Genomic DNA, 22254 nt, shown 5'->3' on the forward strand with positions numbered 1-22254 from the left:
AAATATGACATTCATTCACACACACACGGGTGCACACACATACGCGCACACATACGCACACACACACACACACACACACACCCATTGCGCCGGCCTTGCTGAGGTAATGTAGCAAAAGTGAGTTATATATAATTCATATTTTAAGTCTAAGTCATGGAATTATACAGCTTTATGTATAATTATAAAATTAACTCATACATAACAACATTGTGCAGGTTTATGCAGTTGAAGATTTACTAAGTAACTATACAAAAAGAGAATTGAAAATAGTTAAAAAGCTAAGATAAGGTATCTACTACACAAAACCAGAGCGTGTTTTAAAGTTTATGGCTGTAAACAAATATCTCATGAAAATTTGTTTAATGTGAGTAAGCCTATAAATAAATTAAAAGAAAAAGAATATATTTTGAAGTTTGAAAATATTATGTTTTAGTGTAAAATGTTTAATTATTTAGCCCAAATGATCCCAACTTAAAAGGATTGATAAAGATGGCTTAAAGCGTTGTCATGATGTTTCCAGCAATCGGATATGTAAACATTAAATGGTATAATTTTGAATTTGTAACACAATTTTAATACTTGAAAAAAAAAACTTGTAAAATTTAGCATTAACTTTTTTTAAAGGAAGAAACCAACTGTGCAAAAGGTGCCATTGGATATTTTGCCCAATACTTGCAACAAAATTATCATAGAAACTTGTTTATAAAAAAGCATTTGACTTAAAAAAGAAAAAGTTTATTGTTTTAAAATCAAATCTTTATATTACTTTTTTGTTACGAAAATGTAGATGTATGGTTTCATTAAAATTTTGTAGAGTTCCAAATTGTAATGCTTTACCAAACATTAATGACAATAGTTGCCATAAACAACAAAACATTGATGACAATGGTTGCTAACAACAACAAACTCATCTGATTTTTTAGATGAGTTTGTTGTTGATCTGAGATTTAATGTAAATAAGTTTTTTTTATTACTAATAAAAAGTTATTACTAATCATAAAATTTCTGGGATTTTTGTTGTACTTTAATATTTTTGATATCATTATTTTTTAGATAAACGAGGAGTTTGCAGCAATTACTGGCGAATTTTTCTCTCTCTTTCTCTACTCTAAATACATAACTATGCAACAAATGTTCAGAATGTATCTATACATACAAAGGTAAGCAAGTTTCAAGAGTTATTTAACTATTCCAAATTAATATAGAATTAACTTTATATCTCTTTTTGATAAAAAGACTGAGTTATCATTTTTTCTGTTGGCATACCTATTGATACCACCACTGCAACAAAGCCTAAAAGTTGATACGAACGAGGTACTTTTTTATCATTCAAAAATGCCTTGTCACGCAATATTTTAAAAGTTGTTGTTTAAACATAAGTCATAGTATTTAGCGAGTCTCGAAATGCGGGCCGTTTTCTATAGATTGTAAAATAACTTAAACTTTATTTGGTGACCGGACTGATAGTGCATTAAATGTTTTTAAAATGACTTTTTGTGGCGCAGACTTTGGAAATTTGAATGAATTCGATGCTGTTTTAACTGCTATTGAGTTGTCATTTGTTGGAGACAGACCTCAATTTTAGTTCAAACAGTAGACTACCTAATTTAATTTATCCTAACCAAAGTAAAGAAAGAATATTTATGTGTTTGTTTTGCAAGAAACGATGTATATCACAAGGTGTCTCGTCACCTCAACGCCAAACAAAGGACAAGTTTACTGATAAACATTTGTTAAAGAATAAAAGAAAGCAAAGATTATTCTTCATCTTATTAGGTTTTAATATTATTTAATCTAGATTGCAGAAAAGCTTGCTTCAGATAAATGGTACTCTGCTATAAGCTGAATTTAAAAATTTAAAATCAAGTATAAATATTTTAAGTATTTCATTAGAAGAAGTCATTACAGCTAAGTTCCTAGTAAAAATGTAACTGATTCATTTGATGGAAATGCTGAAATTTTGTAACGCTGATTCTTCAAAATATTTTCTGGAAAAACTATTTCTTTTTAAAATTGTACTTTTCATTCATGTTTTCCAAAATTGTACTTTTCTTTCATGAATTACAAAATCTTGTCTTTGTTTATCTGACTCTCTTTTATCAATGATATTATAACATTTAAGCGTGTACCCCACTTCATTACTAAGCAAAACATTCCATGATAACCTAGTGGAAATGTTTTTAGTACCTCTAGTTTTACAATTGGTTTTATTTCTAACATATCTAAATTGTATCTTGAGCAGTGTTTATCATATTTGCTTGCTGCTAAATATGCATGATCACCTTACACTTTATATACAAGTTTGTAGATTTTATTTTGCAAAAGTTAACCTGAAAGCTTTCAAGATTTTAAAAAGTCAAACTAAATTGATATACAAAGAACATCATTTAAAAAACACCCTCTATTTTGGAACAAGAACATTAAAGAAAATGTGAGATGATTTGAACCTACTAAAACGACTATTTTTATAGCCACATATTTTTTAAAAATATTATTGGTAAATAATTAGCTCCAAGAGTAGTAAAATAAATACTTAATGTATATTTGATAGTTTTATGATGTAGGAACTTTATAAAATAACAATACAAGATTAAACAATAAAAATAATATAATTGTCTTTTTTAATTTTAAAATAATAATGACAACACTACTTTTACATATATTTTACAAATATAAAAGGTATTTAGTTTTAACTTTATAATAAAATAACAATACAAAATTGAACAATAAAAATAATATAATTGTCTTTTTTAATTTTAAAATAATAATGACAGCACTACTTTTACATATATTTTACAAATATAAAAGTGTTTAGTTTTGAACATATCTAATAACATCGTTCTTTTTTTGGCATGACTTAGTACCATATTACTACCACTTAATATTACCCATGTAGCTAAATGCATTACATTTCCAGCTACTAAAAAAATTTTTTAGTTTTTTTATTTTGTTATTATTGAAGCCAGTCATTAATAGATGGGTTATCATTGCAAGCACTAAGTGATTGTTAGTGTCCAAAATAATTTTCAAATAAGCTATTCCATAATGTAATAAAAATTTTAATACAGCAAAAACTTATTACTTAGGCAGCAAGTTTAATACTTTTTAATAAATATTTTGTCGACATTATATGCTCAAAAGTTTAGGTAAAATACAAAAACTTATTACTACATTCTCTGTCTTCATAGAATATATCAGCAATATGGTTCCACAGTAAAAACGTACCATCCTTGCATATATCTTTTTTTTCTCCATGTTTTAAGTTGGATAAATCATATTTAAATAAGACAGTAACAAGTTGTCTTATTTTAATGTGGTGGATTAGGTATAAAGAAATCATTTAAAATGCCTTTTCAACAACTTGCGATTTGCTGAAACATCATTGCAAGTTACAAGCAACAACTTTTAAGAAATTTAGTTTACAAATTTTGATTGCTTTCTAAAGCAAAAGAAACGTTTGTCATGCAGTGGCACCAATTATGAAAGTCAGCTAGATTAGTCAAGTAAATCATCATACACTACAGCTGACTTTGAAACTAGATAACTAACATGCAATATCTTATTTTAGTTGAAGATAACCTTAGATTTTGAGATATTATTTTTCTGCATTCAACAAAATTAGAAAAATCGTAGCTTAAACTTAAAATCAAAATTTGAAATAAAATTATGTAACAATTTAATACACAGTGATTTTTAAATAGAATTCTGTAATCTTCTTTTAATACATTGTAATTTTTTTTTAATTAAGTATTGTTTTATGTATGTTAGTGATGCAATATTTGGTAGCAGACTTTTACATCATCTTTATTGCATCAAGTATATCTTTTTTATTTGCTATTATATAAATTGCAATACAGCATAATAAAAACAAAAATTTATATACGAGCTTTTGAATTTTAATTTAAGAAGATATACTAGCTATTTTTTAAAGTATTTTTTAAAATCCTAATTTTTTTTTACTGAATAAGTTTTTTATTGTAAAAATGTTTTTCTGTTTTCATAAAAATAGAAAAATATTTATGTTTTTCTATTTTAATAAAAATAGAAAAACATTTTTACAGTAATAAGTGCTTTTAAACAGTCTAAAATGATAAAACTGTACCTGATTTTTGCCTCCAGATATTATACCTAATTTTAGTCTCCAGAAAAGACACCAACATAATGTAAAGAGTGATACATAAATTATCAACTAATGCAGCTAAGTAAACTTTATATAGAATACAGAGTTTATTAAGCTCTATTAGCTAACATTTTAAATCAATATACTCTGAATATATGATACTAAGCATTTATACCTATAAACATCCATCAAGTTATACAGTCGATGAAATGTTTGCATCTATAACGTATTTTCATATAGCATATAACTTAAATGCTTATATGATATAAGCTATATGGTTTGAATATGCATATTCATTCCACTACAGCCTCTGTCACGTAACTACATTTATCAACAGTTGATGCTTTTATTTTATGCTATATTTATCATTTTTATTCGGAATACGAAATATATATGCAATCCAAAATAATAACTTGAAACTGAATAACCAAAACAAACACAATTTGCTCCTGCCATTTTAATATTTATCCCAGAATATGCAACTTAACAAACACTATCAACTTAACAAAACTATCCCAGAATATGCAACTTAACAAACACAATTTGCTCCTGCCATCTCAATATTTACCTCAGATATGCAACTTAACTATAGCGAAGTATAATGTTTACAATTTGTTGTACTCTAAAGTAGACTAAGCACTAGTATTAAGAGGAACCTAAGGGTGGAATGCAAGAAGCGAACTTGAGTCAAGTTCGACTTGAACTTTACATTGTAACCAATAGCGGCAGAGTATGGGTTTTCCCCTCAAAAAAACCTCTGCCGCTATTGGTTACAATGTAAAGTTCAAGTCGAACTTGACTCAAGTTCGCTTCTTGCATTCCACCCCCTAAGTGTTATAAGAAAACGGCCCGCGTTTCCAGACTAGTTAAATATACTACGACGATGGTTTAAATGATTAATCTATTTTTATTTGTTCATAGAGGAACAAACAAATGTCCCTATAGCAGACGCTTCTTTGTAAATTTAAAAAAAAAAAAAACGTATGAGCAAGTACAAATAACGTTCTAATTTTTCGCCCTAATAACAAATTTTTACATCAAATTGGATGCTCGGGCTATCAAAGTTTGTGATGCAGCGTGTTTTTGTCATGCAATAAAATTTTTGCTAAAATATTTTTTTTTTTTTTTTTTTTTTAATCTGTTTAACATTTTATTTATTAACCTGTCCTCGTAAAATAAAGCCAGTATATGGTTTGCTTGAACATGTTATGCACATGCAAAATTTAATTAGAAAAGCTGCTGCTTTATCAGACTTTATGGACGCATTGATATAAACGTTTCAAAATAGAACATAAAACATTTTATTTTAATTTTAATAATAAAAAATCGAATTAAATATTGCAGTTTTTTTGTTTTGTTTTCAATTTATTCCATTCCTAAGCATTAGACATTATTACTTTGATAGAACTAAAATTTAATGACTGTATTCAATTTTAAGATTAATTAGCAAAAGCGTAGTATTTAAAGGCAGAATTTAAAAAAAAATTTAGTTTTAAGCTTATTTGGCAAAAGCACAGTATTTAAAGACAGAATTTAAAAAAAGTTGCTCACACCACAGTTCTAGCTAAAGTAATTTTTCTCAACATTTGTGTTTTCAAAATGCAACATGTTGAGTTAATTTACACAACATATAATGTTGAGATTAGTCAACAATAATGTTTGTGAGTCAAATGCCAAAATTGAATGTTGCGCGGTGATAAACATTTTTATTGGGTTTTCGCAACATCTATTTTCTGTGTGTACTGTTGCTATTTATTCATTTAATGTATATTATTTGATTAATTTATCTTTTGACATCCTATATTTTTCAATTCTACAAAAGGTTTTACATCTAAGTTATAAACATTTATCACCATTACAAATTTTGCAACAAAAAAATTAAAAATATTAATAGAGCGATCCAATTGCTTCTTTTACATACATACTTACAAGCTTTCCAATGACACTTCTGAATGGTTTAGCCCCAAACGGTTTATTAAACAATATGCCATTCGGCAAGCCTTCTGATCTGGAACTTATTGTTAACTCCTTCCAGCAAGAATCCTCCTTATAAACTAAAATCTCATGAACCCCCATAATTAACTTAAAAAACTTATTTAAAAACATGAACAATTTGTTTATCCCAACAACTGAATACAAATACTTTGACATTAAATTAACTAAATGAATCTATTAATCCTTGTACAAAAATTTATCTTCATCTTGACATATTTTTTCTCCCATTTTACATCAATGATCTCTCTAGTCTTCTTAGTACCACTAATACTCCTCCCATGGTGGCAGGAATTGCTGAGTCTAACTTATACGCAGAGGATTCTAATATAACTGACATTACCATACAAGGATATAAAATTAAGCATTTTTCAACAGAGTCAAAAAAAGGTGGTGCGCTTCTTTACTTAAATTCAAATTTTAATTACATAATTCGTAGCGATCTCCTAATTTATGCCTTTAAGTTTCTATAGTCTGTTTTAAAAAAAACAAAAAAATCAAAAATTTATTACAACTGTTTCTTGTTAAGAATTTTTTGCTCTTTCATGCTGGGTGTTTAAATTTCATGCTGGGTGTTTAAATTTCATGCTAAGTATTTAAATTTCATGCTGGGTGTTTAAATTTTGAATATTTTTAATTATAAGTAGTTTATTTGTGCTTTTACATACATAAAAAAAAGTCCCCTTAGCAACATCATAGCAACAGTTATTTTCCTCTAAATTTATTTTTTTTCCTCTTGTTAATTTTTTTATGTTTAAACACTAATTTATGATGTTTGTAGTTTTTCTCACATTATATTATATTTGCTTTTTGTTTTCTGTAAATTATTAGCTGGCTAAAAGACATGCCCTAAAAATCAAGCACATTTGATTGTATTGTATTAGCATTGTATTTGCTGGTTTTATTATTGAGTAGTTAGAATCCTTGCCTTATTTTAAAAGAAGATTTATTGAAAATAAATTAAGTTTATTGTTTTTCATTATTATATTTGAAATTAATGGGAAATCCATCCAATTATCAAAGAAAGAGAAGAAAAAATAAATTTAGAAATAATCAACACACAGCTAAGAAATGTTTCAGAAAATGTTGCAAGTTTTCCAAATAAATTTTTTTTAAAGAGAAGTAAAAGTTGCAACTAAAATTTCATTCACTGATGAAAACAATTATTTAATTTTGATTGACTTTCAATCACTAAAAAAGTTCATAGAGCAGACAGCCATATGTTCTGAATGTATCTCTATAGACTTGACACTATGGTACAAACTTAGTTCACGCATGGGACTAGCTTCCAAATTAATATTATTTATATTATTATATTTTATTCCAAATTAATATCATCATGTATTATATCTCGTTTTATTACAATTGCCAAATTAATGTTTGTTTTTTCACTTCTAAAGAATGTTTGCCACTGAAATTCAAGGGAGAAATTTATTCAAGGCAAATGTAAGGGCTGTTAAAGCATTTTGGGAAATAGGAAAAGGACGCAAAACAATTTCTAGTTTTACATGATGCATGAATATGTATGGGTCATCTGAACCAACTTATAGTTCAATTAAGAGCTTCATGCAGCTTATTATGCAGCTGAAAATAAGAGCATGGAAAAAGCAATACAGTCAGCATTTGATCAATGTAAGGTAGATAAAAAGATTATGAATTATGGAACTTGTCGTGTTTTGATTGATGGCACATAGCAAAAACGTGGACATGTATCTCTAAATGGCTTTACATTTTTAATCTTTCACTAAAATCCCGAATTGTACCAGAGAAATTAAAAATTGCTAAGATCATACCTATTTTTAAATCTGGCGATGACACAAATATGTCTAATTATAGACTTATTTCTGTCTTACCATGTTTCTCAAAACTGTTCAAACGAATTATGTATGATAGACTTAATAGTTATTTAACTGAGAGCAATGTAATGTATAATAAATATAATGTATAATAAACAATTTGGGTTCAAAAAGAATCACTCAACGGATCATGCGAGCTTATAAGTTATATATCCAATGGGTTCAATAATGATTGCTATACATTAGAAGTTTTTATTGATTTGTTAAAAGCATTTGACACTGTTAACCATGATATTCTTATAAAAAAAATTAAAAAAGTTTAAAAGTTACCTGTCAAACAGAAAGCAATACATAATATATGCAGCAAATGAAACAGAAAAACATATTATAACTTGTAGTGTTCCCTAGGGATCAATCTTAGGCTCGCTATTATTACTACTCTATATAAATGATTTATATTTTGTATCCAAAATTTTTATTGTTATTTTATTTGCTAATGATTCAAATTTTTTTTATTCAAACGATAATAAAAAAGACCTGTTTAGAATATCGAACGAAGAATTATTAAAAATAAATGACTGGATTAGAAGTAATAAACTTTCAGTAAATGTTGGGAAAACTAAATTTATTTTATTCCACAAACCTAGTAGCAGAGATAACCTTTCTTTAAAATTACCTAATCTCTTCATGAATAAAACAGTTATTAAAAGAGAGTCAACGGTTAACTTTCTAGGAGTGATAATTGATGAAAATATATCATGGAAATATCATATTAAATCTATTGAAAACAAAATCTGTTAAAATATCCAAAGTTATGTAAAATTTAACCATTTCTTAATTATGGATCTTTAAAAATTATATATTTGTCATTTATTCATAGTTATCTTTCCTATTGCAATACTGCATTGGGAAGTACCAATTATGGGAAGCCTCAAAAAATCTATAGCAAAAAAAAACATGCAAGTAGTATTATTTTTGGTGTCAACAGAACTGTTAATGGTGAATCTCTTTTAATGGAACTTAATGCATTCAACATTTATAAACTTAACATTTACCAAGTTATGCTTCTAATGTTTGAGTCAAAACATGGTTTATCTCCTAATATATTTCACTCTTACTTTACCAAAATTACTCGTAAATAACCCACAAAGTTTTCAGAGCACAAGTTGGTATATTTTTAATTTTAAACAAAGTGCTGAAATTGTTTTCCGTAGTTACGCCCCTAGCAACGGCATTTTCAAAATCAAAAACGTTTTCTGTGATCTTTTTTACCCACTGCTAAAGTGAATGTTTGAAAATGTTATTACTGCATTTTTAAAGTATAGCTTGTCAACTTTCAAACTCATTTTTTGGCTATACTTTGCAAGAACAAAACTATGTTAACCTCGTGCTTCATTTAGTTTGTTTTAATTTAGTAAATTGGTATTCAGTTTACCCAGAATGTAATCAAATGGGATTATGTACTCAAAATTTAACAACAGAAAAGAAAGGATGGGCAAATAAACTGAGACTTTCCTGTACTTATTGTCAATGGAGTAAAAATATTTTTACCTCTAAAGAAATTATTTTGCCAAATAAAAGTGGTCAAAAATGTTTTGACATTAATACTAGATATGTTATGGCATTTCGAGAAATTGGCAAAGGTCATGCATCAATTCAGATCTTTTCGCGTATACTAAGTTTAACAGATCCTATAAATCTCAAAGCTTATAACGAAATTAACAACAAAATGTTAGATTTATACATGACTACTGCTAATGAAAGTATAATCAATGCAGTTAGGGAATGCAAAGTCAATGTTGATGAAGTTGTTGAATGTACTGTATCTCTAGATGGGACATGACAAAAAAGAGGTCATGAATCTCTTAATGGTGTTGTTACAGCAATATCTCGTACTAACAATAAGTTTATTGACTATAAAGTACTTTCAAAAAAAAGGCAAGCTTGTCTGTCATAGCATAATAAAAAAGGCACAAATGAATAACAAATGAATACCAAATGAATACCAAATATGGAACAGCAGCCATAACTGCTCAATAAACCACAAGGGCTCAGCAGGCTTAATGGAAACACAAGGAGCTATAGTAATTTTTCATCGATCAATTCAACAAAACGGTGTGCTATAAAAATTATGTTGGAGATGGTGACAGTAGCTCATTTCTTAAAGTTGTAGAGAGTAAGCCATATGGGGAAGATTTTGTTATTAATAAACTTAAATATGTTGGTCACATACAAAAAAGACTTGGGAATAGACTACGTTCACTACGACAGAGTATGAAAGGACAAATTTTAGTAGATGGGAAAAAACTTGTTGGATTAAGGGCGCTTAACTGAATCTGCTATTAGCTTACTGCAAAACTACTTTGGCATGTCCATTAGACAAAACTCTGAAGTTTATAGCATGAAAAAAGCAATTATTCCAGTTTTGCTTCATTGTAGTGAGTCGGATACTAAAGCTCGAAGACATCTATATTGTCTAAAAACCAATAATAGTTGGTGCAAATGACACTAGCTAAATGAAGCAAAAAGGTTAAAATATGAATTTAAATTGTCACTGCCTGCTGCTATTAGAGATGTTTTAAAACCAATTTTTATGGAGCTAAGTACTGATAGTTAATTTATTAAATGTTTGCATGGAATGACCCAGAATGTCAATGAATCACTTTAATGCAATAATTTGGTCTCGATGCCCTAAAAGTTAATATTGCAGTCAAAAAATAATTAAAATTAGTTGTTTAGCAATTATTCATTTTAATGATGGTTTTAATGGGCTTCATAATGTATTTAATTTTTAAACATTACTCCTGGAGCTTCGTTTTGCATAAATGGTCCAAAACGAGATATATCTAGAATAAAAAAAGCTAAAAAGAAGTCAAGTAGTTCCTAAAAAGAGCAAAAAAAAAATTTTAAGAGTTAAAAGAAAGGGTTTTATTGATGAACAGAATAAGCATCTGCGAATCGTTATCGAAATATCGAAACCAACCGATATTTTTTACGATAATCGGTTTCGATATCAATTGCTATGATCCGATATGATTCCGATAAAATATCGTTTGGGTTTCGATACGCACGATATCAGTATTGCTTTTAGCGATAAATATCGCATAATTTATCGCAAAAAAATGCATAACGATATTTTTTGAGTTTCGATATGATTCGATACGTTCCGATGAAATATCGTTTGGTTTCGATAATTTACAATATTTTGTATTAGATATAACTAAATGTTAAGTTAAGCTATTTTGCAATATACTTTCTCAATTTATTGATAAAAATATTGATAAAAATTAATAATCGCCTAATTTTGAATGCCATTTTTTAGATTAAATTGTTAAAAACGGCTCAGGCGGTTAGGAGAACAATCCAACTGTTTAGTTTTTTAAATAAAAACATACCGTGGTGTGACCTAACAAAGTCCTATGCTTTAAGAAAGTCCTAATTTAAGAACTGACAAATTTCGTATATATAAATAAACATTTGCGGAAAATATTTTTGAAGCATATAAAATTTTATCATTAACTTTAATACCGTTAGGCAAAGCGCCTGATTTTGTTTTAGCTTTACCAGCGATTTCTCTTGAAACTTAGCAAGTGCGTTTTGAGTTGTTGTTTTTTTTTCAAGTAAGTCAAGATAGTATTTTTTTTTTTTGAAATTTTTCTTTGTCTTTCGAACTCTCTAGCATAACTTTTGTAAATGGTTTTATTTTCAACTGATTTGGATTCCTTGTGCTTAATATATAATTTTTGTTTAATTGTGGAAGATTTTCTTAGTACATCGGTTATCCATGGAAATGTTATTTTTTCAAGCTTTTGGTTTATTTCAATTTTAAAAAAAATACCATCATAAATATCATAGAATGTTTTAAGAAAATTGCTATAAGCTAAGTTGGCGTCCTGAAAATGATCAATATGGTACCAATGAAGCATTGATAATTGGTCATTAAATGATGCTAAATTTGCTTTGCTATAAATGCGTTTACAAAAGCTATTTTTTTTATCTAGTTTTAATTTAATATCTGTATTTATGGAGAAAAAAACTGGAAAATGATCTATGATATCGCATTTAATGATTCCTTTTTTAAGAGAAACACTCCATTTTTAAATAAGTCATTGTAAAACTCTTTAATGTTGTATTTGACGTGATACTGTAAACAATCAAAATTAAAATCACCAATTAAATAGTTTATTTTCTTTTCGTGATTACTTTTTTAAAAATAACTTGTTTTTGGTTTTGGTTACGGTTTCAATTACGGTTCTACTGAACCGAAGTTAACTGGCTAATTGTAATAAAAACGTTTTTAAAAACTCTCTGGGAAAAAGTTTTTGAATACTCTTTAAATTACTTAGATATACATTATAACGCTCCTCAAATAAATTTTTTTTTATGAGGAAAGATGTTAAAATTTTTGTTTGAATTAATATTGTAGTTAAACAACATTTTGAAGAATGCCAAGGCCAAGGATCGAAATTCGGAATTACTTTGATGAAGAGGTCAGTACTACACCTGATGAAGAGCGACTTGTTACTGCAAAATGCAAGTTTTGTTTTGCAATTTGCAAATTGACGGACAGAAACACATCTGACATGAGATCACATTTGACAAGGAAGCATCCTGTTCAGTTTGCAGTCCTGGAGAAAAAGCGCCATGTTCCTTTTGATGAGTTAGAACAGGTGCAATAAAGTTTAGAACCGTTTTTACTTTTTTAATTTAAATATTAACTGTTATTTTCATATGTGTTAGTTATTATTACTATTACAATACCAAGATTTAACAAGATTTAACGATAAATATCAATAACTTTCAATAAATGCTGATGAATGTTTCAATACTAGATATTTTAACAGGTTTCATATTGATTTTTAGACAATGAAGACGAGGCTTATGAGCAGGTCCGAGATGATAAGACGCCATTAGTGTTAGGCAGTAAAGTTAAACAAGGAAGAATTTCCGAACCATCAGCAGAAAAGGTCCAAAATCTAAAGCATTGGGTCAAATGCAAGCCACAAGACCGTGAATAGCTTAGAGGAGACATTGAAATTGTCAAGTTTTTGGCCCGTTTAAATTTGCCATTCTCTTTGGTTGAACATGAAGCTTTTAAAGATTTTGTTCACTACAGGAACCCAAAAATGAATGTGAAGGCTGCAACAACATACTCCCGGTTCAAGTATGCAAAACTTTAATTGTTTTAAATAAATTTTATTTTTGGGTGGCGAGTCAATTCAATGGGAGTTCCAAGAGAACTAAATTTTTTAAAAAGCTACTTTTTTAAGACAAATCCACACCATTTTTTTTTTGGTTTTCTTAGTAGGTAACCAAATTGATATGAAACGAGAAATACCAATAATAACTAATTTTTTATTTTAATTATAGGTTGCCGTTGTTGTACAAAAATGTGAAAATCTGTGTGGATGACATTCTAAAGGAGGCATTGCCAAAAACCACTGGATTTGCAATCTCAACTGGCCTCTGGCAAAGCAGAAACAATGATGCATACCAAGCCAGTACATTACACTATGTGAGTGAAGACTTCCAGTTAAAGATGTTTGTGATTAGAGTTTTTCCGTTTTCCGGATAACATACAGCTGAAGCCATTGCTCTTTGTCTGGATAAGTATGTTTTAGTATTTTGTTTTTATTAGGTTAAAATTTCTGTAAATTAAGTTAACCGTTTGAATTATTTAGATAACTTTTTGTTACAAAAAAGCAAAACCCGCCGTTTAGTTTAAAATTAATAGCACAAATAATACTTTTATTTATATCTAAATCAACAACAAAAGTATTAGTTTGTACTTTAAAATATCAAAAAGCAAACAACTAATTTTACTTTGCTTTTCAGGAATGTCTCAGAGTTGGCTTGAAATAATGGAGTTTTTTCCGTTGTGTTTGTCCATGAATCAGCCGCTAATTTGAAGGCGACAATTAACAAGTGCATTTTTGTAGATGCATCTCTTTTGTGTGCTGATCATCTTTTGAATTTGGCAGTTGAAGCAACTGTCAAAGAAGCAAAAGGTTTTGACAGATTGGATCTTCACAAAGCAATCCAAAGAGCAACTGAATTAAGTTCAAGATGCCACAAGTCATCTTTTTCTGAGCAAAGAATTAAAAAGCGGTAACTAGTTTTTAGTTTAACATCCTATTTAGCTTTTACAGCAATTTAGTGTATAGTTTAATACAATACAAGCGCAATTTAAACTTCTCAGTACACTTTGTGTGACAAAATTTTTTAATGGTAGCTATCATTAATAACTGATAAAATGTTAACACTTAAAAAGTAAAAGCATATAACATAGTTAATATCAGTTTTTAATAATAGTAAATAGTACTAATCACCTTTTATGTTATGTTTCTTATTATTCTATTTTAATTTTTAGCTAAAGCTGTTGCTTGATAACAGTGATGTTGTTGGCAAGGATAAGTTGAAATTTGTGAAAATCATCACTCCCGTGAAAACACGCTGGAACTCAACTTTTATGATGTTGGAAAGCATTGTAAAAATGCGTCGTATCCTCAACTTTATTAGAGATATTCCTGAAAAAGATGACACCAAACTAGCTCCAGTCATTCCTTCAGAAGATGAGTTCAATCTTTATGATGAAATTTTGCCTATTCTGAGGAGAGTTGCTGAGTCGGAGACCTGCAAAGTCGGACATTATCACTAAATGGGAAATATTTCAAAAACTCCCAGGGTTTGTTGGAGTGGACGTTCTGGAATTTTAGAGAGCAAATATGTACAAATTTCCTCTCCTTGCTCAAGCCTCTAAAAAATGGCTATGTGTACCTGCTTCCTCAGCATCTTCAGAAATAGCCTTTAGTGCCGGTGGTGAAATCGTCTCTTATAAAAGAACAAACTTGCAGCCTGAACAAATTGAAAAATTGTTGTACATTCAGATAAACTACCCTAAGATCCAGATCAAAAGATGGTTTCTAACAAGTCAGGATGAAAAAGAAGAATTGTTTGAAGAGGCTTCTACCAATGACTCTGAGAATTCAGCTGCTTCAAGTCAGGGACCTTCTACTTCAACTCTTGCATTAGCAGTTGAAATGAATGACTAACTTATTGGTTCATTGCCTAAGTTGCTTCATTGGTCTATTTCACTGCTTAGTGTTTATAAAATTTGCCATATAGTGATTTAGTGATTTCAATAAACCTTGTCTTTGAGATTAAATTTTAATATTTTTCAATATCGTAATGAACCGATAAGTATCGTTATCGTTTGAGTTACGATATGAGTTACAATATTTATGGTAATTGAACGATAAATATCGTAATGAATCGATAAATATCGAAACTTTATCCTGCAAATGTTTTGGTAACGATATTATCGTAATATAAAAAAACTTATGATACGCACATTCCGATATCTTATCGTATCGTAATAAGAAAAGTTTCGAGACGCAGACCCTTAGAACAGACAAACACAAATGACTTTGAGTGTTTTATTTGAGTGTTTTAATTTTTTTTTTGAGAATTTTTTTATGTGTGATGTTATTTTGATGCTTGTTATTTTCTATTTATTTTCTTATTTTCGTTTTTCTCAGTTTTTGATTTTAGCCTATTTTTAGTCACCGTTTCCAGAATAAAATTTCCTGGGTTTTACAGCTTGACCTAAAAATTTCCCAAGTTATTCATTTAAGTTTGATCTACAACCTGAACTAAAATGGCAGTTTTTTACTTTGTATTTTTTGAAATTTTGGCCTTAGAGCTAACATAACTATAGTCACTTTTTGATATAAATTGTCGTTTATCTATAAAATATTAACTACTCAATAAATTTTATTGATTTCAGTTCAAGTTGTTCTTCATAGTAATACAAAACTTTTTGTAAAATTCTATTCAATAAGTAAATATGGTTCAAAAGTTATTAAGGAAACAGTAATTGGGGTATTTCGGGTCCCAACATGGTTTATTAACCCCGTAAAAAAAATTTTTTTACATCTGGGCATTTTATTATATGCAGTAAAATATATTTTAAGGTTAAACGTCAGCGACACAAGTTTGATGGTATAGGATCACCTTAACTTTCACTTGACGTTTTGTAAAGGTTTTTTAATATTTTACGAACTTGTAAAATACGATTGTAATGGAGCTCGGTGATAAGGCTAATTGATGCCTTCTTCTTGCTCCAGCCATTTTCTTTTGTTATATTTGTACTTTGTATATATTCTTAACGGCGAAATAAATGAAACTTCTACTAAATTCAAGTGTCTGAATAACCCAGAAAGAGGAAAATTAATAATAAAGTGAGCTGGTCATTTTAATCATGCAGGAAAATCTCCCTGCTAAAACTGTTGGCAAAGATTGCAGGTATAAAATAAACCATTTAATTATAATATTATTAACTAATAACAGAAACATTTCTATTATCAATAAATTACAACTAGGCATATATCATTCCTATGACAGGCTATGTGTTTGGTTTAGGCCTGTATTAATGTGCCCAATTGGGTCACATAAAAATAATGCGCGTTTAACACACATCCACATCGGAATGATGCATGTTTAATAATAATCTATTCATAATGATGGATATATATATATATATATATATATATATATATATATATATATATATATATATATATGCGTGTGTGTGTGTGCGTGCGTGACATAAAAACTGTGGTCAAAACTTAGTTTTTCTTTACTTAAATTGTTATAAATTAGTCAATTCTTATCTAAATGCTTATAACTTGGTATCAAAAAACAGATGTAGGAGAGAGCTACAAATTCAAAATGTCCCCTGGCCACCAGGTATATCCATGGGAGTTAGAGGGGGCATCAAATCACCATTTTTACTATCTCAAAAAGCATCATTCTCCATGACAAAATTTTTTCTTATTTAAATTTAAAATTTTTATGTACAAAAACTTGTTTTATTTAATTCCAGTCCAAAAGCAGATATAAGCGGTCTATCTTACAGTTGAGGGTGGATGTATGACGAGGCGGGAAAAAAAAAAAAAATTTAAATCAAAAAATTTTATTAATGTAAAAGTTTTTTAAGAAAAAAAAAAAAAAAAAAAAGGGAATTTGGCTCTAGTAACTCTAGTCCCATGACTTTACCAGAAGTGCCAGAGGCAAGAGGGGGACCTGCACCACTATATTTAATGTATATTTACTCATTCTATTATTGTTATTAAAACTTTATAAAATATACATGATTTAAAATACAAAATATATTATAAAATATATTTAATTTAAAAAAATAAAAAATTTTTATTATATAAACTCCACGACAAAAAAATAAAAATAAAAACCACTTGTATTGACAGACAGTTAACTTAAATGCTCAAGTATTGCTGTTTGAGCAAAATTTTTGATGTACAAATTTGAGAACATAAATAAATTTGAATTAAATTTAAAGTTTTGTAATAATTTAGGGCATTTAAAAAAAGATTTTTCTTTCCCTCTTAAAAAAAGATTTATCCAACATTTTAAAATAAAATAAAGTTTAAACAACATTTTAAGGTATGAAAAAAATTACAAAACATAATTTATAAAAAATATAATGTAAATAAAAATAATTATCGAAATGCATCGGTTAAATAATTGTTAGGGACCAGTCCAGTTTTACCATTTAAATAACCCATACTCCAATTAATATCGATTTCGGCATAAATGTATATAATGTCGCCTCGTTTAAAAGAAAGATCTTGAGAAGATTCGCCATCACAATCAAACATTCCAATCCACACATTGTTAATAGAAAATCCTTTTTCTATAAACAAACAACCATCATAATCATGATGATGATGATCATAATCATGATGATGGACATCATCAAATATGAGTCCATCATCAAAGAGTAACAAATCTTTTAAACTTTATAAAATTGCAATTAGCATTCGTATTTCAATTATACTATATTAATAAAAATTACAAAAAAAGTTGCAAAAAAATAAATATATATATATACATGTATATATATATACATATGCATACATGTATATATGTACATATACATATACATGTACATATACATGTATATATGTATATATGTACATATATATGTATACATACATATATATATGTATACATGTGTGTATATATATATATATATATGTATACATGTGTGTATATATATATATATATATATATATATATATATATATATATATATATATATATATATATATATATATATATATATATATATATATACACATGTATATATATATATATATATATATATATATATATATATATATATATATATATATATATATATATTATATATATATATATATATATATATATATGTATATATACACACATATAAATAAAAGTTAACAATAAGTGATACAAATTTAACCTTGTTGACCTTGTTGTGAAAATGACGGATTACTGAACGAACCGTCACAATTACCTAAAAATTCAAAAGAAAAAATTACATTAAAACGTTTTAAATTACCATTACTAATTGAATTATATGAAAATTCTTACCACTATCATTATCATCATCTTTATCAACATTATCAGTGGCCACTTTCTCTACAGCATTTAACTGTTCATTTGACCATTCTTTGTTGGTTATTGCTAAAATACTTTTGCGCCATTTTTCAAAATCATCACGACTATCAGCTTGGAACTTGAAAAATAGTTAAAATGAATGTTCACTAATGTAAATTTATTTATGGTTAATATATCAATGTAATATAATTTAAAATATATTTAAAAAATACTAATATATTTTAATATATATTTAAAGTAAAATAATATAAAATTTACAGTATAAGAATCTCTTCCTTTTTCTTTTGCTTCCAAAATAAATATATGACCTTTTTCTTTAGCAGATAAAGTTAAAGTGTATCCTGGCAATATGATAACACCGAGTTCTTTAAAATCAGTTTCAGATTTAAAGTAAAATATAAAATATTCTTTAAGAATGCAATATCGTTTGTGCCAAGTGATTGCGAATCTCCGGTTTTTGTGCTTCAATAAGTATCCTAAAATATATATAAACAGATAATTTATCCTGAAAAATAATTTTTGTCCTTTAAATGTGTTTAAACACTTTTATAAATACTTTTAACTAAATGGATATTTTTTTTAAATAACAAAATATAAGTTAAGGAAAACTTAAAACATACTTACAGTATAATCTGTTGCCTGTGGCCCTTATTTCCTTAGTTTGTGTAACTTAGTTTATGTAAGTTTTGTTAACTTTTTTTTGTTGAAAAAATTGCCTTAGCGAATAGGAACTATGATGAACCCTCCATAAAAAAGCTTAAGCTAATGGTTTTACTTCTGTTCTTTATTGCCAATCCATAATAAAAAACACAAATATCAAAATTTTGCAAAGTGTTACACATTTACAAAAAACACATTTTAGAGGCTTTTTTAAAATATATACTATTATAAACAAATTTTTTATGATTACAACACCGAAAGTAAACAATATATAAAACTCTAGTATAATAAATTTATATTTGACAATTTTTTACTTCACCTTACAAAATAATCATCTATAAATTTGATTAAAAACAAATTTGAAACAACTTTGAATCAACAGTTTCTTATGGACTCATTATGTTCATGTAATTTTAATAGTCATGTAATAATTATGTAATCATTGTTTATTAAACATTATTGTTGATAAATAACAAACCTGAAGCAGTGGATCCTTCTTTTAACTTTGATATAGAATAATGTTGGTACTCACTAACTTTTTGTTTAAGATCTTCATAAGATAGAATTGAGTTTTGGGAAAATGAATTGATTGATGGTGTTTTTGTAATATTATCTAAACATACACAGTTATCAAAGAAAGTTCATAATGAAAAAACAATAGTCTTTTGTGCTATCTGGTCTGGTTACTTGTATTTCCTAAAATATGTTTTAAAAACCAAAACACACAAATTTTAATGAGTTTTGATTTAAATCCAATTTATAAGAAAGTGGTTGCAAAATGATGTGTTCTGAATGGTGTTGCACATTGATAAATATTTATATTATTTTTATTTAATAAACTATTATATTTATATATATATATATAAAAATTATTTTTTAAACTATTATTTTTTTCTTAACTAAATTAGAAAGTTCAATTAATAATTTTTAAGCTCAGTTTGATACTTTATGTATCAGAAAAAATAAATTTTTTTAAATATAAACAAGGACTAGTAGGAAATACAAAAATTGTTTTGTTGCACCATACATCTTAAGCATGCCACCACCATGAGAGAAAGTCATAATCCACATCACTTTCTCAATAAAAATACATCATAAGAACATCATAACCGGCACAGTTTTTCTCAATAAACATTAGATTAGCAAAACATTTGCTTAACAATTTAAAGGTCAATTTAAAATATTTATCTATAAACATAATAATTATTTCTAATTTACTTCATACATTATTTCTTTATACTTTTGTCATGATTAGATTTTTTTTTTTATTAATAGAGTAGGGTTGCAGTGCTAAAAATGTAGTTTGACGCATATGCATTAAAAAATGAAATGTATATTTTATTATTTAAAACGAATTTTTTAAAAATGAGGTTAAATGCAGCAAAACAAGAACTTTTTTGAAAATATCTTCAAGTTTTATTTTTGTAAAAAACCATAATATATAGAAAAAATGAAACCGTCAATCACAATAAAGAAGGAGTAGCATGAAATACAAAAATAACTTAAAAAAACTTGAAACTGGTCATTTTTTGATAAAAAGCATTGAGGTCATCCAACATCAGAGAAAAGAAAGCTGAGTTAAAAAGACCTGTCAACAGCCAAAAGATTCAGTCATAGAAAATTGGGCTTAAATTTAGTGTAAACCAATTGACATTTGGTCGTTGATTAAATAAAATAAAAAGTTTATTTAATACAGAAAACATGAAAGGACTTCCAAATGCACCATAAATGACAAATAAAAACAAAAAAACAAGCAGAAAAACTTGTTAAGCAGCTTCATGACACAAAATCACTTTTAATCATCAATGATGAAAAAGACTTATGTTTTGCAGGTGGTAATTTGCAGGTGGTAGATTGCAGGTTATAATTTGCTATGGTAATTTGCAGGTGGTAATTTGCTTGAAAATACTACACAGACATCAAAAAAACATGCCTAGAAAGTGAAATTTCCAAAAAAGTTATTAATGTGCTGTATGTAACACATGTATGTCTGAGCTATTGCTTCATACTTCTAAGGCTGTAAGATACCAAAGATTAATCGATGAATGTTTAGAAATATGACTTCTTACATTCATTCACAAGTATCATGGCAACTTTAATTAATTATTTTCAAGTTCTCATCACTCTAAAGATTCCCTAAATTTACTTCATTTGCAACATGATTGCAAGCACAACCAAAAGAGAACTTTTGGGGGCATTTAGATAAAAAGAGGTTAGCTAACTTTAACAGAGAAGATCTTAATTGCATTAAATCTAACTAAATTGATTTGAATTTTTTTGAATATTTTTAATTTAAGAAATAATTGATTTTTATTCAAACATAAATACTTTATTTTAGAAAAATATTGTCAAAGTTTTATCTTTATTTGCTAACAAGATGTGAAAGTTTTAGTTTTTTCTAATAACTCATGCATCACCAGTTATTTGCTCATAATATTTCAAACTAGTAATATAAATTTATTAACAATAAATATCTTATTGTTATATAATAAATATCTCACATACTACAAATAAAATATAAATATATTTTTAAATATAAATTTTTAAAATAATGATTAAAATTTATAACTACAATTACTTATAATACTTATAAATACAAATACATTTATTAACATGACATTTTTTTACATTTTTTTTTTAAATAAATAATTCTTCTAATAATTTTGTGATGGTTATTCATGATATTTAACACAAGATTTCATAACAAAAATACAGACCAGTAACTAATAGCTCTTTTATTGCAGAAATTAAAGTTTTGCTCCTACTTCGGTTAGTATCTTTAATGGTATGAGATTCATTAGTAGGATTAGTCTTTGAAATATTATCTAAGAAAATCAAAAAATTAATAAATAATTGTATAAAAATAGCTTTTTAATGAATGAAACTATTAGAACCTAAAATTGTTTAAAAGTATATTAGATACAAGTATAAGATAATATTTTGTGTAATGGTGTATTTGGCAATACTTTGTTTAATGGTGCATTTGGCTAGACCTAATATAAACAGAACTTTAAATACAGAAAAAAAAAGAGAAATAATAATACCAATAAAACATAAACTAGGATGAGTTACAAAGTAAGAGAGAAAGGGTGGGGGTGGGGGGATTACAAAAAATTTAAAGAATTCTATATTAAATAAAAAAAAAAAAAATAATGCGCTTGTTTGACTAGCAACCATCATGAGTTTAGAAATCAGGGGGCAACATTGCGATGATAAAACTAA

The 22254-nt window shown here is 27.3% G+C and overlaps 1 protein-coding gene and 1 long non-coding RNA gene across 4 annotated transcripts in view; one reads left to right on the forward strand and one right to left on the reverse strand.

The window, feature by feature from the left end:
• The first annotated feature begins 232 nt into the window (after positions 1-232).
• On the forward strand, positions 233-15508 carry LOC136084400 (uncharacterized). The gene is made up of 8 exons (XR_010640540.1): positions 233-364; positions 456-545; positions 1054-1160; positions 12335-12578; positions 12772-13072; positions 13279-13518; positions 13744-14016; positions 14279-15508. It is a non-coding gene; the product is annotated as an uncharacterized LOC136084400 (long non-coding RNA).
• A 1504-nt stretch (positions 15509-17012) lies between these two features.
• The window catches only part of LOC124817488 (src kinase-associated phosphoprotein 2-B), a 33190-nt gene continuing 27948 nt past the window's right edge, over positions 17013-22254 (reverse strand). The window contains exons 4-9 of one of the 3 annotated variants that reach the window (XM_065804022.1): positions 21750-21857; positions 19511-19645; positions 18631-18848; positions 18346-18490; positions 18224-18268; positions 17013-17620 (exon numbers count right to left, since the gene is read on the reverse strand). In XM_065804022.1, coding sequence (XP_065660094.1) covers positions 17427-17620; positions 18224-18268; positions 18346-18490; positions 18631-18848; positions 19511-19645; positions 21750-21857 — 845 coding nt within the window. In that variant the 3' untranslated portion in view covers positions 17013-17426. Of the gene's footprint in view, positions 17621-18214; positions 18269-18345; positions 18491-18630; positions 18849-19510; positions 19646-21749; positions 21858-22254 lie in introns of all 3 variants that reach the window. The other 2 variants (XM_065804021.1, XM_065804023.1) reach the window with 2 other exon arrangements.

This window comes from Hydra vulgaris, chromosome 08 (genome assembly GCF_038396675.1).
Source record: "Hydra vulgaris chromosome 08, alternate assembly HydraT2T_AEP".
Taxonomy (NCBI): Eukaryota; Metazoa; Cnidaria; class Hydrozoa; order Anthoathecata; family Hydridae; genus Hydra; species Hydra vulgaris.